This window comes from Ictalurus furcatus, chromosome 20 (genome assembly GCF_023375685.1).
Source record: "Ictalurus furcatus strain D&B chromosome 20, Billie_1.0, whole genome shotgun sequence".
Classification (NCBI taxonomy): Eukaryota; Metazoa; Chordata; class Actinopteri; order Siluriformes; family Ictaluridae; genus Ictalurus; species Ictalurus furcatus.
In genome coordinates this window covers 8400137-8415270 of record NC_071274.1, presented here as the reverse complement: position 1 = coordinate 8415270, position 15134 = coordinate 8400137, and the positions used below count along the sequence as shown (strand labels likewise).

The 15134-nt window shown below is 39.2% G+C and overlaps 1 protein-coding gene across 1 annotated transcript in view; it reads right to left on the bottom strand.

Annotated features, from left to right (window-relative positions):
• Positions 1 to 11266: 11266 nt before the first annotated feature.
• The window catches only part of adcy8 (adenylate cyclase 8 (brain)), a 61531-nt gene continuing 57663 nt past the window's right edge, over positions 11267 to 15134 (bottom strand). Inside the window, exons 14-16 of the mRNA XM_053651266.1 lie at positions 14751 to 14843; positions 11962 to 12076; positions 11267 to 11812 (exon numbers count right to left, since the gene is read on the bottom strand). Coding sequence (XP_053507241.1) covers positions 11325 to 11812; positions 11962 to 12076; positions 14751 to 14843 — 696 coding nt within the window. The 3' untranslated portion in view covers positions 11267 to 11324. The remainder of the gene's footprint in view (positions 11813 to 11961; positions 12077 to 14750; positions 14844 to 15134) is intronic.

Genomic DNA, 15134 nt, shown 5'->3' with positions numbered 1-15134 from the left:
CCCTATCTGCTCCAGGGATGCTGTATCATCTTTGACCCCAGCTTCCTGATAAACGGGAAAAAAATATTTCACTGTGCTGCAATGTATATGTGTCAAATAAAAGCTTCTTCTAACACTGGCACAAGGTGAAATGGCACAAGGCCATCCTCAGATGGATGCCAGTCAATTGCACTGCACCTTGCACACACACACACCTAGGGGCATTCTAGCATAGCCAATCAGCAATGTTTTTCGACAGAAGACGTACACCAGAGAACCCAGAGGTAACCAATGCTAATAGAAGGAGATCATGCAAAACTCCACAGAGACAGTACACCCTGGACAGGGTGCCAATCCATCGCAGGGCACAATCACATACACACTCACACACCCATTCATACACTACGGACACTTTGGACATGCCAATCAGCCTACCATGCATGTCTTTGGACTGGGGGAGGAAACTGGAGTATCCGGAGGAAACTCCGCACACACAGTGCCACGGTGGGAATCAAACTCCCGACCCTGGAGGTGTGAGGCGAACGTGTTAACCACCATGCACCCATCAAGCCACCATGCGCCCCAATTATTATAATGAGACATTTTAATCCACAGAATTGTAACAGTTGCCTAGCATCAGAGGGCAAATGCTATCTTGGATGTTAGTTATTGGGACTGCCCCCCAGCACACATTAACCAATTAAAGTCAGGGAAGTATTTCTACAGAAGACTAGATGAGAGGTTCACTGGTGGGCATATACTGTAAATGAGAAACTAAAGAAGACATTGATGATTTTTATCTTGTTCACTCTTGGGATGTCGAAACTGATGTAGCTGATGTTTTTTTTATTTTTGCAAAGTGCTGCACATGTCTATGAGTTCCAAACTGCTGTGCTGTTTTTTTTTTCTTCATTTTTTAAAACTATTTATTCACTGAGAATTTTCCAATAACAGCATATCCCAATCCTATACAACAGCAATTTACCAATGCTAATTATTGCTTATTTATTAATGAATTACATATCGTGTTTTATCCATTTATAGTTAGATTTATGTTAATATAGTTATTGATGTTGTGCAACATTCATGAAACAAGTTAATTCCTGTTATCACTTACACTATAGCATCTACATATAAGCAGTTGTGCTGTCACCAGCCTCTCCTTTTTCAAGGACCCCAAAACCAAAAATAAATAAACAAACAAATAGTAAACAAACAAACAAACAAACAAACAAATAAATAGATAGATAAATAAATAAATTAATGCTTATTACTGAGAAATCAGAAAGGCCTCCATCCTGAAGACGTTTTCTCAAAACCTGAAACCTCATTTAAAACAACAACAACAACAACAACAACAACAACAACAACAACAAAGGCTTTATTAGCTCAATATAAAGCTAGTGTGTGCATCAGGCTTAAATTACTGGAATAATGACAGGAAAGAAGAAACTAAGAAAGCTTCAAGCAGAAACAAAATCTCTCTCTCTCTCTCTCTCTCTCTCTCTCTCTCTCTGTGTGCATGTGTGTGCGTGAGAGAGAGAGAGAGAGAGAGAGAGAGAGAGAGAGAGAGATTGATTTCCCCATAAGGAATCTTTAATTTTCATATTTCAAAGAATAAAAAGAATCCATTTTGGTTTAGGGTTAGAGTTAGTTAATCTAATTAATTATCTGCATTAAGCTAATTACGTTTCTCAAAGGGATAGTAAAACAAATGTGTGTGTGTGTGTGTGTGTGTGTGTGTGTGTGTGTGTGTGTTTGAGCAAAACATAAATGAATTCCTAAAACACTTCGTTCTCTCATAATTGTACACCACGGGCAAACAGAGATTTCACATTCCTTGATCATTTCGAAATTGAGGTGACCTTAGAGACTTCAGCGCCATCTGCTGGACATGAAACTGCAGTTACACAAGTGTGAATTCAACGGAAGAATGGAAGATTCAGTAAAAACTCACTATTCCCCCAATTACCCCCCATGATGTTGGGTTCTGATGTGAGTCAAAAGAAATTCATCAAAGCACAAAAAACACTATTAAATGAACATGGAAATTTATTTTGTATATAAACTATAAAATATGGGCATATTTTCCATTTTTATTCAGTTTTTCTAACTTTTGCCTAACTAAAATGTCTTCTTTTTGTCATGGAAAAAATTAATAACACTGTCTTCTTGTTACATTCTGTCAAGACTCATAGGCACACTTTGGTTGTGCAAGTTAATGGCGATGGTGGGCATAGTAAGGGTTGACATCTTTCAAAGTGTAAAATGTAAAACAATTATGGATTCAGATGTAGTAACACTAGCTACTTGTGTTCACTGAATTGGCTTCTGACTGTTGGGCTAACAGCATCTATTTATGGTTAAGGCTCTTGGCTACTGTGATGAGGAATGTAACCAAACAGCGATGATGTCTAATGATATAGTATTCAGAATTTGAAGGTCAGTACTTTACCCTTTCTGCAATATTCAGTCTGGCAGGGAGCTCTAGTCCAGCAGCATTTGAAATTTGTTCTAAGCCAATCATTCATGTTTTGTTGTATAGAAATACACCAAAAAACTATATAATGCTATGTGAAGCCAATACTGATATATAAATATGATATTAGGAAATACACAATCATATAAATCACATATGCAGACATGGCTTTTCACCACTTCCTTGATGTCACACTTTCTAGCACTGTTCACAATTTAGGGTTCTTACCTGATGTGGTTTTCTAGTTCACTGTGTGAAGAAGCAAGATTTTTATTTTAGCCTGCATTTTCATTATCACTATGATCTTTATAGGTTAGCAGCCAATTAATATACATGGAAATATCACTAAATTAAAATAAATGTATGTGCTTTCACATACTGTGCAGTGTTTATTCTGTTCGACTGGAATCCTGGTGTAATCCTGCAATATAAACATTATATGTCTGTTTGTATGTGCACACCTGACCATCACATACACATGTGCTTGTTAATCTCATTCTAAAATCATGGGCATTAATATGGTTTCTTCCCTTTGCAGCTATAACAGCCTCTACTCTTCTGAGAAGGCTTTCCACTAGATTTGGGAATGTGGCTGTGAGGATTTGCCCATTCAGCCACAAGAGCATTAGTGAGATCGGACACTGATGTCTGGTGAGGAGGCCTGGCATGTAGCCAGTGTTCCAATTCATCCCAAAGGTATTCAGTGGGGTTCAGGACAGGACTCTATGCAGACCTTGACTTTTTCCACAAACCATCTTCATCGACCTCACTTTGTGCACTGGGACATTGTCATCCTGGTACATATTTGGACTAGGATCCTTGAAGTCAAATCTTAATGCTTCAACAATACAAAGACATTCTAGACAATTGTTTGTATCTAACTTTGTGGTAATATCCTAGGGAACACCCACATATAAGTATAATGGTCATATGGTCACATACTTTTAGCCAAATAGTGTATCATAAAATATCAAATAAACATAAAATAGGTCCAATGCTATAAGTTAATTTATTATAAATAGTATCACTTATGGTGGTCTTACTTGTCTTTTGTGAAAAATCTATTTAAGATTAAATGATTAAGAGAATATTTGTCATCCACTTACTTAATATGGAGAATTATTTCAAATTTTGTATTCTGTGATCTCTTGACTTTTTGTTATGAAATTACAACATATTAAAACTACCAATTAAGACAACCAATTTCTATAAACAATAAACAAATGCTTTAATTCTGTATATGTATATATATAATGTATTTATGCATATGTATAATCATAATTTTAGTTGGAATAAGCAAGATAAGGTCTAACCCTAAAGCTGGTAATTACTGCTATTCCTAATAGAGTTACTATGCTTTTAAAGGGTTATATTAACTCACTCTCCTCACTGTTTGTTGCATAAAATTTTATGTGAAATGTCATGAAAAAACACACATGCCAGCAAAGTAAGTCTCAGTACAAGTATAAGCTACTGAACTTAGTTGGAACATAAAATATGGACATGAAATTTATTGATTTTCAAGTACAGCTTACTGTATCGAATTATCTTAGGGGTGCTTTACAAAACTGAAGATAGCTAACAAATATGGTGGAAAACTTCCCAGTTTGGGAAAAAATCCTGCACAGTGCTTTTAACACCGTGGTCTATAACACAAAATGGCTAGCAGACATAGGAATATACACATAATAACTGAAGGCTAACATTTGAAGTGCTTTTTCCAAGACACGTGAAAGCCAGCCAACAGCATCTTTTCGAACTGTTGCTCATGTCGAGTCACAGTGCAGGATAACAGAGTTGGAGGACAGCCAATTTTGCGTTCTTGGACTCCTGGCCATGGATGGCTATGGCATTATTGGAGTTTGAAATTGCAATCGCCAAACAATATGGTGAATGATTTTCTGTTGTGCCACAGAAAATGAAAATAACTTACCTCCTTAATTGTGGTAGAATAAATGCTGACAAGGGGCTGAAGATGGTTTTGAGAAAATACTGGATGCTACAGTAAAATTTTGATTGTGTCATATGTAATCACCCACCCTTCTGCCATATGTTGTACTGTTGGAAATTGGCTGTGTTTTTATACAGTGGGGGAAATAAATATTGAACGTGTCAACATTTTTTTCAGTAAATATATTTCCAATGAGTCTATTCACATGAAAATTTCACCAGACTTTGGTATTACCTCAAGAAATCCACACATATAAAGAAATCCAAACATTAAAGTCCATAAATAAAGTTATGTGTAATAAAGAGGAATGGCACAGGAAAAAAAGTATTGAACACCCTTACTGAAATTTATTCAATACTTAGTGGAGAAGCCTTTGTTTGTAATGACAGCTTCAAGACGCTTCCTGTATGAAGAAATTAATTGGCCGCAGTATTCAGGTGTGATTTTGACCCATTCTTCTAAACATATTGTCTTTAAATCTTGTTAAATTGGATTCAAGTCATGTGATTGACTGGGCCATTCTAACACCTTGATTTTTTTTTACTCTGAAACCAATTGAGAGTTTCCTTTGCTGTATGCTTTGGATCGTTGTCCTGCTGGAAGGTCCACCATTCCAGCAGATTCCAGCGGTAAAGGACTCCATTTATTGTTCCTTCACTTATATGAAGTCTGCCAGTACCATGTGATGAAAAACAGCCCCACACCATGATGCTTCCACCTCCAAACTTCACTGTTGGTATAGTGTTTTAAGGGTGATATGTAGTGGCATTTCTTTTCCAAACATGGTGTGTAGTATGACAGAGAAAAAGTTCAATTTTGTTTTCGTTTGACCAGACTACGCTCTCTTTCATAGGCTTGTCCAAATGAGCTGTAGCAGACTTTAAATGAGCTTCGACATGCCTTTTATTTAGTAATGGAGTCTTGCAGGATGAGTGTGCATAGAGGCCATGGCAGTGGAGTGCATTGCCTATTGTTGTCTCTGTGATTATGGTACTTGCTGCCTCCAAGTGTTTCAGGAGCTCTTTCCGATTGGTCCTTGGTTCTTGGACTAGTCTTCTGACTGTTCTTCTGACTCCCTGGTCAGAAATCTTGCGAGGAGCTCCTGTGTGTGTCTGGTTGGTGACGGAGTGATGTTGCTTCCACTTGGGGATAATGGGCATAATCCTTACTGTTGGATTCAGAAGTTTTTAAATATGTCTGTAACTAATTCCATCAATATGTTTCATAACAATAAGGTTGTGAAGGTCATGGGAGAGCTCTTGGCTTTTACCCATCATGAAATGCTTCTTGTGTGACACCTTGGTAAAGAAAAGACTTTTTATAGACCATCAATTTACTAACCCAGCTGATATTTGCACAGATAAAGGTATAATTACTTTCTAACTACTTATAGATTTCAGCTGGTTCCTTGCCTTATCTTGCCTTGGAGAACTGCTTTTTCTTAGCATGCTCAATACTTTTTTCCTGTGTCTTTCCAATTTATTACACATTACTTTATTTATGGACTTTAATGTTGTTATTTCTTTATATGTGTGGATTTCTTGAGTTAATACTGAGGTCTGATGAAAATTTCATGTGAATAACCTCAATGGAAATATATTTACTAAATATATTATATATATTCAGGCCCAGACAACGTCAGGCTGCTCGAGGCATGTGCCACACAAGCTGCAGGTATATTTCAATACATCTTCAATCTTTCCCTAAGGCTGAAAAAGGTGCCCCAACTGCGGAAGACCTCCTGCATTGTTCCGGTGCCCAAGAAAGGTCATCCCAGTACCTCAAATGACTACAGACCTGTGGTGCTGACCTCACATGTCATGAAGACCTTTGAGAGACTGGTTCTGAGGCACCTCAAACTGATCGTAAGTGACAACCCTTGCGTACCAGACCCAAATCAGTGTGGACGACGCAATCATCTACCTACTGCATAGGGCTTACTCTCACCTGGGGATGCTGGGAAGCACAGTAATTTTTCTAATGCATTTAACCCCCCCGCCGCTTGCAGAAAAGCTCTCCGACATGAGGGTAGACCATGACATGATGGCTTGGATCATGGACTATCATGGACTATCTTACCAGCAGACCACAGTATGTACGACTGCAGGGCAGCCTGTCAGATGTGGTGATGTGCAACACCGGCATACCTCAAGGAACTGTGTTTTCACCTTTTCTATTCACCATATACACCTCTGACTTTAGGTAAAACTCTGGAACATGCCACCTCCAGAAATTCTCTAATGACTCCTCCATCGTGGGCTGCATCAGTAAAGATAAGGAGGAGGAGCACAGAGGCGTAGTGGAAAGCTTTGTCAGATGGTCTAAGAATAAACACCTTCAGCTCAACATCGGCAAGACCAAAGAGCTGATAGTGGACTTCCGCCGAAACAGAAAGCCCCCAACAACTATTACCATCCAGGGGGAGAAAATAGAGATGGTAGATTCATACAAGTTCCTGGGAGTGCACATTAACAGCAAACTGGACTGGTTGGAAAACACTGAAGCTCTCTACCAGAAGGGAAAAAACAGACTGTTTATTCTAAGGAGGGTATTTCATGTGAGCAGGAAGTTACTGCAGATGTTCTATCAGTTTGTGGTAGCCAGCGTCCTGTTCTGCGACATGCTGGGGAGGTGGAATTAAGGCTGGGGAGGCTGACAAACTCAACAAGTTGATGAAGAAGGCCAGTTCTGTTGTTGGTCACAAACTGGACAATCTGGAGACAGTGGTGGAGAAGAGAATGAGAAATAAAATCAGGTAAATTCTGGGAAACTCCTCTCATCCACTGTATGCTGAGCTGCAGCAGATGGAGAACACCTTCAGCCATAGGCTCATCCCCCCCGGGTGCAACACGGAACGCTTCAGATTTTCCTTTGTGCCGACAGTCATCAGACTGTACAATACCTAACCCCCCCCCTCCATTGACCTTACTTTACTACACTACATATATGCTGCTACACTGCTGTATTATGGGTATGGTATTGTACTATTTACATTGCTTACACACTACTTGTGTAGTAGTGATTGCTTTATCACTACTTCACAGTTATTGTTATATGTCTACACTGATTATACTGTACAGCTGCAATATGTAGTATATAGTATTGTTTAAACTGTACATTGTTGTTTGTTGTATATACTGTTCATATGTATACGTGTGTGTGTGTGTGTGTGTGTGTGTGTGTGTGTATGTGTGTGTGTATATATTTATAGTTTGCGCTTATGTCTATACATATGTATGCATCTTGTATCCATCGGCCGATAGTTTAAAAACATCCGATGATCAGGGCTGATTATATCCTGTCAATCAAAGCTGGGCGGGAAAACACATCGATTTCGTGCTGTGTGTAAAGAAGATGGCTCTGGTGTGGAATGAAGACAAAGCTGCAGTTTGTAAGGTCTGTAATCTCTACACTGCTAAAATTTTACACAGGAAGTGAGCAGCAGTGAAGCGGGAGTTTCGGCGTCGAGTCAATTTTTCCCCCCTGTGCTACATGTGCTGAATTAAAGCACCAGTACACGGTTGAAAGATTTAAATGAAGATAGGATGACATAAAAGTATATACTGCACAGAAAAATATATTTGTAGAGTAGCATATTTCATGTCCAGTTAATGTTAATATATATAAAAAAGTTTATATTATATATTACCAGTTTAATGTTCAGTGATGAAGTAGAAATGCTTTTGTTTGTGGTGAGTGAATGTGTAGCCTAACAGGAGGTTTTTTAGAATTCATTCTGTTAATAACATTCAATAAGTTAAGAAATCTTAATTTAATCTTCAGAATTTAGTTAACGTGTTAATGTTAATTTGAGTAATGTGAATAATCAGTTATCAGTATCGGCTGAGAAATTTAGTATCGGTGCATCTCTAATGTATCTATAATATATATACACACACAGCTGCAATCAAAATTATTCAACCCCCATTGCAAATCAGGTTTATTGTCAAAATGTACAGACTTTCAACACAATGAATGCTTCATGTGGTTTCCCCAAATTCAACTGAAAATGCAACTTATAATGATTTCTCCAGTTTCAAAATTATTCAACCCCTTCATGGCAAGCATTTTTAATACTTAGTAGAGCACCCTGGCTTAGTGGTTCGCACGTTTGCCTCACACCTCCAGGGTCAGGGGTTCAATTCCCACCGTGGCCCTGTGTGTGTGTTGGCATGTTCTCCCTGTGCTGCGGGGGTTTCCTCCGGGTACTCTGGTTTCCTCCCCAGTCCAAAGACAGGTGGATTGGCGTGTCTAAAGTGTCCGTAGTGTATGAATGGGTGTGTGAATGTGTATGTGATTGTGCCCTGCGATGGATTGGCACCCTGTCCAGGGTGTATCCTGCCTTGTGCCTGATGCTCCCTGGGATAGGCTCCAGGTTCCCCGTGACCCTGAAAAGGATAAGCTGTATAGAAGATGGATGGATAGAGCACCCTTTTGCTGTTATGACCTGCTGCAAACAAGATGCATAGCTAGACACCAGCTTCTGGCAGCGTACCTGAGGAATCTTAGCCCAGTCCTCATGAGCAACGGCCTCCAGTTCAGTAATATTCTTGGGTTTGCGGGCTGCAACTGCCTTCTTCAAATCCCACCAGAGATTTTTTATGGGGTTCAAGTCAGGTGACTGATGGCCCTGTAGAATCTTCCAGGACTTCTTCTGCAACCAAGCTTTGATGGAATTTGAGGTATGCTTGAGATCATTGTCCTGTTCGAAGGGCCAATTATGGCCAAGTTCACCTTCCTCACAGATGGCATGATGTTCTCTTCTAGGATTTTCTGATACTTCAATGAATCCATCTTGCCTTCCACACGCTGCAGGTTTCCAGTGCCAGAGGATGCAAAACAGCCCCAGAGCATTACAGAGCACCACCATGCTTGACTGTGGACAGAGTGTTCTTTCTTCATTCTTCTTCCTCCAGACATACTGCTGATCCATCGTGCCGAAAAGTTCCTTCTGTGAACTTCTATGGCTTATTTATATGATTTTGAGCCGAAATTTCTTGTGCTTTTGGGTCAGTAGTGACGTACGTCTTGGAGTTCTGGCATGGAAACCTTCTGCGTTTAGTACGCGCCTTACTGTGCTCACCGACACCTCAGTGCCTGTTGCCATCAAGTCTTGCTGCAGGTCTTTTGCAGTCACAAGGGTTTTTCCACAACCTGGTTTCTCAGAAATGTGGTTGCAGCAGGTGATAGCTTCCCTTTTCTGCCTCGTCCAAGTATTTAAAATATTTTCATGTGTTCTAGCTCAAGCACACCTGGTGCAACTAATGAAGCCCTTGATTAGTTTCATCAGTTGTGCTTGAGACAACACCTGTTTTGCATATTTGTGCTGTTATGAGGGATTCTATTCAGGGGGTTGAATAACTTTGAAACTGGAGAAATCATTATAAGTTGCATTTTCAGTTGAATTTGTTAACTGTTGAAAATCTGTAAACTTGGACAAACGTGGACAATAAACCTTGCAATAATTTTGATTGCAACTGTATGTGTGTGTGTGTGTGTGTGTGTTTGTATGGAATGCATATAATTCCAATTATGATAATTTAAATTTCAGCTTGAAACACTACAAAATGGAAACACTGGAAAATTGTAAGATGGGTGAATACTGTATTATTAGTGACCTACAATATTATTTTATTCCCTTAAAATTAACGTAACTAAGTGTCTCCGTAAGGTGTTGGGCGAAGAACAGATTCAGTGTACTTTGGTATAAAAGCTACAAGTCTCTGAAACTGTACTGGAGGGATGAACACCAATTGTTGAACAGATATTCCCTCCACTGGTGTTCAGCTGGGTTGAGATCTGGTAACTGCAAAGGCTATAATATATTAGTTAAATAATTTCATACTCATCGAACAATTCAGTGAGCCCTTGCACCCAGTGGATGAGAACATTTTTATCCTGGGAGAGACCAGTTCTATCAGGATAGAAATATTTCATCATAGCATGAAGCAGATCAGTCAGAAAAACTTTGTATCGGTTTGCAGTGACCTTCCCCTCCAAAGGGAGCAAGTGATACATATAGTAACCCTAAAATGGTGGGATTATGGGGAATATCCCATGAGGACATGGCAAGAACTTGATGAGTGTGTTTAAGCTACTCAGAGTAAAATGTTTTTGCTTTTAAGTGGCAAAACATTCATAGATATAATGGAATTTACTCCAAAAATTAGGCCTAAGAATAAGAGCAATTTATAGTACGAGTACTTTTAAATGGTCAAAATTTGCCATCAATACTTTACTTGCATTTGCAATTATTATTATTATTATTATTATTATTATTATTATTATTATTATTATTATTATTATTTCATACAAATAAGAGAGATTTCAACTCTAGTGTGATTGTGCTTTATGTACATTATTTGTGCACCTGGGCTCATACTACAAAAATAGGGTGTGGTTTAAGATGATGCAACTGTCACAATTGTAAATGCTTAAGATTTACTCCTAGTTGCTCTGAGTTGGTCTGAATTTTTATTTTTTTTTACTCCCAGCTTTTAACTAAGATTTTTTCCCCCTTCTCAGATTTTATGAAACTCTACATATCATCCCAGACTATGGGAAACAAGTCCATAATTTGCTGAACTTATAACTTTTCCAAAACTCTCAATATGTAGTACATCCAAGGAGCATCAGTGATGGGCAATAATCCAGTGTTAAAAAAAATCTGGTCTCTCAAGTATTTATAAAAAATTAAACCCCTTTATTTGTGTTTGAAATACAAAAGAAATACTAAAAAAAAAAGAAACGGCAATACAGACACGCAGGCAGTTTATCAGTCTTTGGGGCAGCTCAGTCTTTTAGTCAGGCGTTGTGGTGCTTTGCTCAGATTTTATCCTCAGGCCATCTCTATGTTGGATCAGTATTTTTTTTCCATAGTTTTTACTCATTAAAAAATAAATAAAGTGGTAGTCTTTACGCCAGTTCATTCTTGTCTGTGGCCATCTCAGCATGGCTGGCATCAGGCCCTGTGGGTGCCAACAGGGTCCTGCGGTTATAGTGGCCCTTCATGATGCCTGAGTTGTTGTTCTCGTTGAGGATCTGCTTCTGCTTTTGGCGGTTGAGTGACTGGACAAGGCCAAGCACCACAGCGGCGAGCGAGTATTGGCCTGTAAGCTTGCGTGGCTGCAGGATGAGTGGGTTGGGTTGCACACGGCCTAGAAGGAAGTGCGTTCGGATTTTGCCCTCCTGCTCGCTGATGCCCTTCACATAGATCTCACCACGGTATTCAAAAGCAAAGCCGCGCTCTGTCAGGATGCTGTACGTCTCCTCAGGGACCTGGATTTTTCCACTCACACCTGTGCTGTCCATACGGCTAGCCAGGTTCACTGTTTTCCCCCAGATATCATACTGAGGCTTTTTAGCACCAATCACACCTGCTACCACAGAGCCATGGGCCATTCCTGAGACAGATAGAGAAGAAAAAAAGAGGAAAAGAAAGAACATGTGAAAGAAGTGGAGAAACCAGAAGTGGAAGAGAAGAGACAAGAGTGGAATTTTCTGAAGTTCTCCCAGAATTTCAGTATATTTGTTTGAAGAAATGGTCTCTTACCAATACGGAGTTGGAAATTGTTAAAAGAGTGTTTGTTGATCTCTTGTATGCTCTCATTTAGAGCAATGGCAAAGTCGGCCAGAGCACACAGGTGACCCCATTTGTCTTCACATTGCTACAGAAACACACACAGACATGCAGAAAAAGACAAACATGCACATGCTTATTTAATATATCAAGGGCAGTATTCAGAGTTGGTAATTTTAGTCCAAAACGGACATCAATATTTATGTGGGGAAATTTTGCATGTATTCAGATTTCTTCTCTGCAGCTGCTTAAATTGATTTACTGAGCTCTCCATTCACATTTTGCAAATGATCTCTTTTGAGGTTGCCAGATTTTTCTTGAGTAGAAGCGATTGAGACGAGATTTTTCAATAGTGTCTAGACCACTTCCTTTAAACACAAACATTAGCCTTTAAGCCAAGAATAAAAAACCTCAGGGAGAGAAAATGTAGTACTGAAGAATGAAATACTGTTTTTTTTCTTGGCTGTCTAATGACAATTTAAAAATCAAAGCAAAAAAGACTAACATGATGGTATAGGCTATTATATAGGCAAACATCGAAATAAAGGAATCTAATTGCAGTCTAGTATATTGTTAATGAATAGTCCTAATCACTGCAAAGTTTAGTTTAATTTTAACAGTATGGCCTCCACCATATTAATCGGCAGCTTATAAAACAGCACTTGATACAGCACATCTTTCTATTTTGCATTTTATGTTTTTCATTGCATGGAAAATAAGCAATGTCTTTGATTAAAATGCATCAACTCTCCATACACTGTAAAAAAAAAAATACACTACATAGTGGGCATGTTTATTCAGTTGATGGAGAATTTATTTTTTGTTATATCCTGATTTGATTTCTTGTATTTCCTATATTTATTCAAGCTCAGTTATTAACATCTTGATGTGTTTTTATTATTATTATTATTATTATTATTATTATTATTATTATTATTGTTATTATTATTGTTATTAACCAAAATACACAGTTATAATATATATACATTTATATATACAATTACATATATACAAATATATACAGTATCTCACAAAAGTGAGTACACCCCTCACATTTTTGTTAATATTTGATTATATCTTTTCATGTGACAACACTGAAGAAATGACACTTTGCTACAATGTAAAGTAGTGAGTGTACATCTTGTGTAACAGTGTAAATTTGCTGTCCCCTCAAAATAACTCAGCACACAGCCATTAATGTATAAAACCGCTGGCAACAAAAGTGAATACACCCCTAAGTGAAAATGTCCAAATTGGGCCCAATTAGCCATTTTCCCTCCGCGGTGTCATGTGACTTGTTAGTGTAACAAGGTCTCAGGTGTGAATGGGGAGCAGGTGTGTTAAATTTGGTGTCATCGCTCTCACACTCCCTCATACTGGTCACTGGAAGTTCAACATGGCACCTCATGGCAAAGAACTCTCTGAGGATCTGAAAAAAAGAACTGTTGTTCTACATAAAGATGGCCTAGGCTATAAGAAGATTGCCAAGACCCTGACACTGAGCTGCAGCACGGTGGCCAAGACCATACAGCGGTTTAACAGGACAGGTTCCACTCAGAACAGGCCTCGCCATGGTCCACCAAAGAAGTTGAGTGCACATGCACAGCATCATATCAAGAGGTTGTCTTTGGGAAATAGACGTAAGAGTGCTGCCAGCATTGCTGCAGAGGTTGAAGGGGTGGGGGGTCAGCCTGTCAGTGCTCAGACCATACGCTGCACACTGCATCAAATTGGTCTGCATGGCTGTCGTCCCAGAAGGAAGCCTCTTTTAAAGATGATGCACAAGAAAGCCCACAAACAGTTTGCTGAAGACAAGCAGACTAAGGACATGGATTACTGGAACCATGTCCTGTGGTCCGATGAGACCAAGATAAACTTATTTGGTTCAGATGGTGTCAAGCGTGTGTGGCGGCAACCAGGTGAGGAGTACAAAGACAAGTGTGTCTTGCCTACGGTCAAGCATGGTGGTGGGAGTGTCATGGTCTGGGGCTGCATGAGTGCTGCCAGCACTGGGGAGCTACAGTTCATTGAGGGAACCATGAATGCCAACATGTACTGTGACATACTGAAGCAGAGCATGATCAGTATGCAGTATTCCAGCATGATAATGACCCCAAACACATCTCCAAGATGACCAATGCCTTGCTAAAGAAGCTGAGGGTGAAGGTGATCGACTGGCCAAGCATGTCTCCAGACCTAAACCCTATTGAGCATCTGTGGAGCATCCTCAAACGGAAGTTGGAGGAGCATAAGGTCTCTAACATGTCATCATGGAGGAGTGGAAGAGGACTCCAGTGGCAACCTGTGAAGCTCTGGTGAACTCCATGTCCAAGAGGGTTAAGGTAGTGCTGGAAAATAATGGTGGCCACACAAAATATTGACACTTTGGGCCCAATTTGAACATTTTCACTTAGGGGTGTACTCACTTTTGTTGCCAGCGGTTTAGACATTAATGGCTGTGTGTTGAGTTATTTTGAGGGGACAGCAAATTTACTCTGTTACACAAGCTGTACACTCACTACTTTACATTGTAGCAAAGTGTCGTTTCTTCATTGTTGTCACATGAAAAGATATAATCAAATATTAACAAAAATGTGAGGGGTGTACTCACTTTTGTGGGATACTGTATATATTTGCTTGTACTTCCTCATTTGTAAGTCGCTTTGGATAAAAGTGTCTGCTAAATGAATAAATGTAAAATGTAAATATAAAGCATCAGTTTGTATCAGTTATATCAGTTATAAAGCATCAGTGTGCTTTACCTGTTTTTCAGGTGACAAGCCAGACACAGCCATGTATGTACTGCCAATAGTTTTAATCTTCTCAATGTCTTGAAAACGTTCCTCTCCCAACAGCTGTAGAAAGTGGGGAGAGGGCAAAAGAAAGGTCAGGACAGAGTGTGAAAAGTATGAAATAAAGAGTGTTTCAAAGGGTAAAACATAACAATTAGACCTTGAACATTATACAGCCTTTGGGTGTATGAATTTACTGTAAGGTTCCTATATTTCTCTATGCTTAACCACAATAGGTTTAAGGTCTCTAAGCACAAACCTGAAGTCACCACAAGTAGCAAATAAACTCCTGTCTCTTTACTCCCACAATCTTGGGTTTTGGCTGTTCTAGAAATAAAGCTGCAGATAGATTGC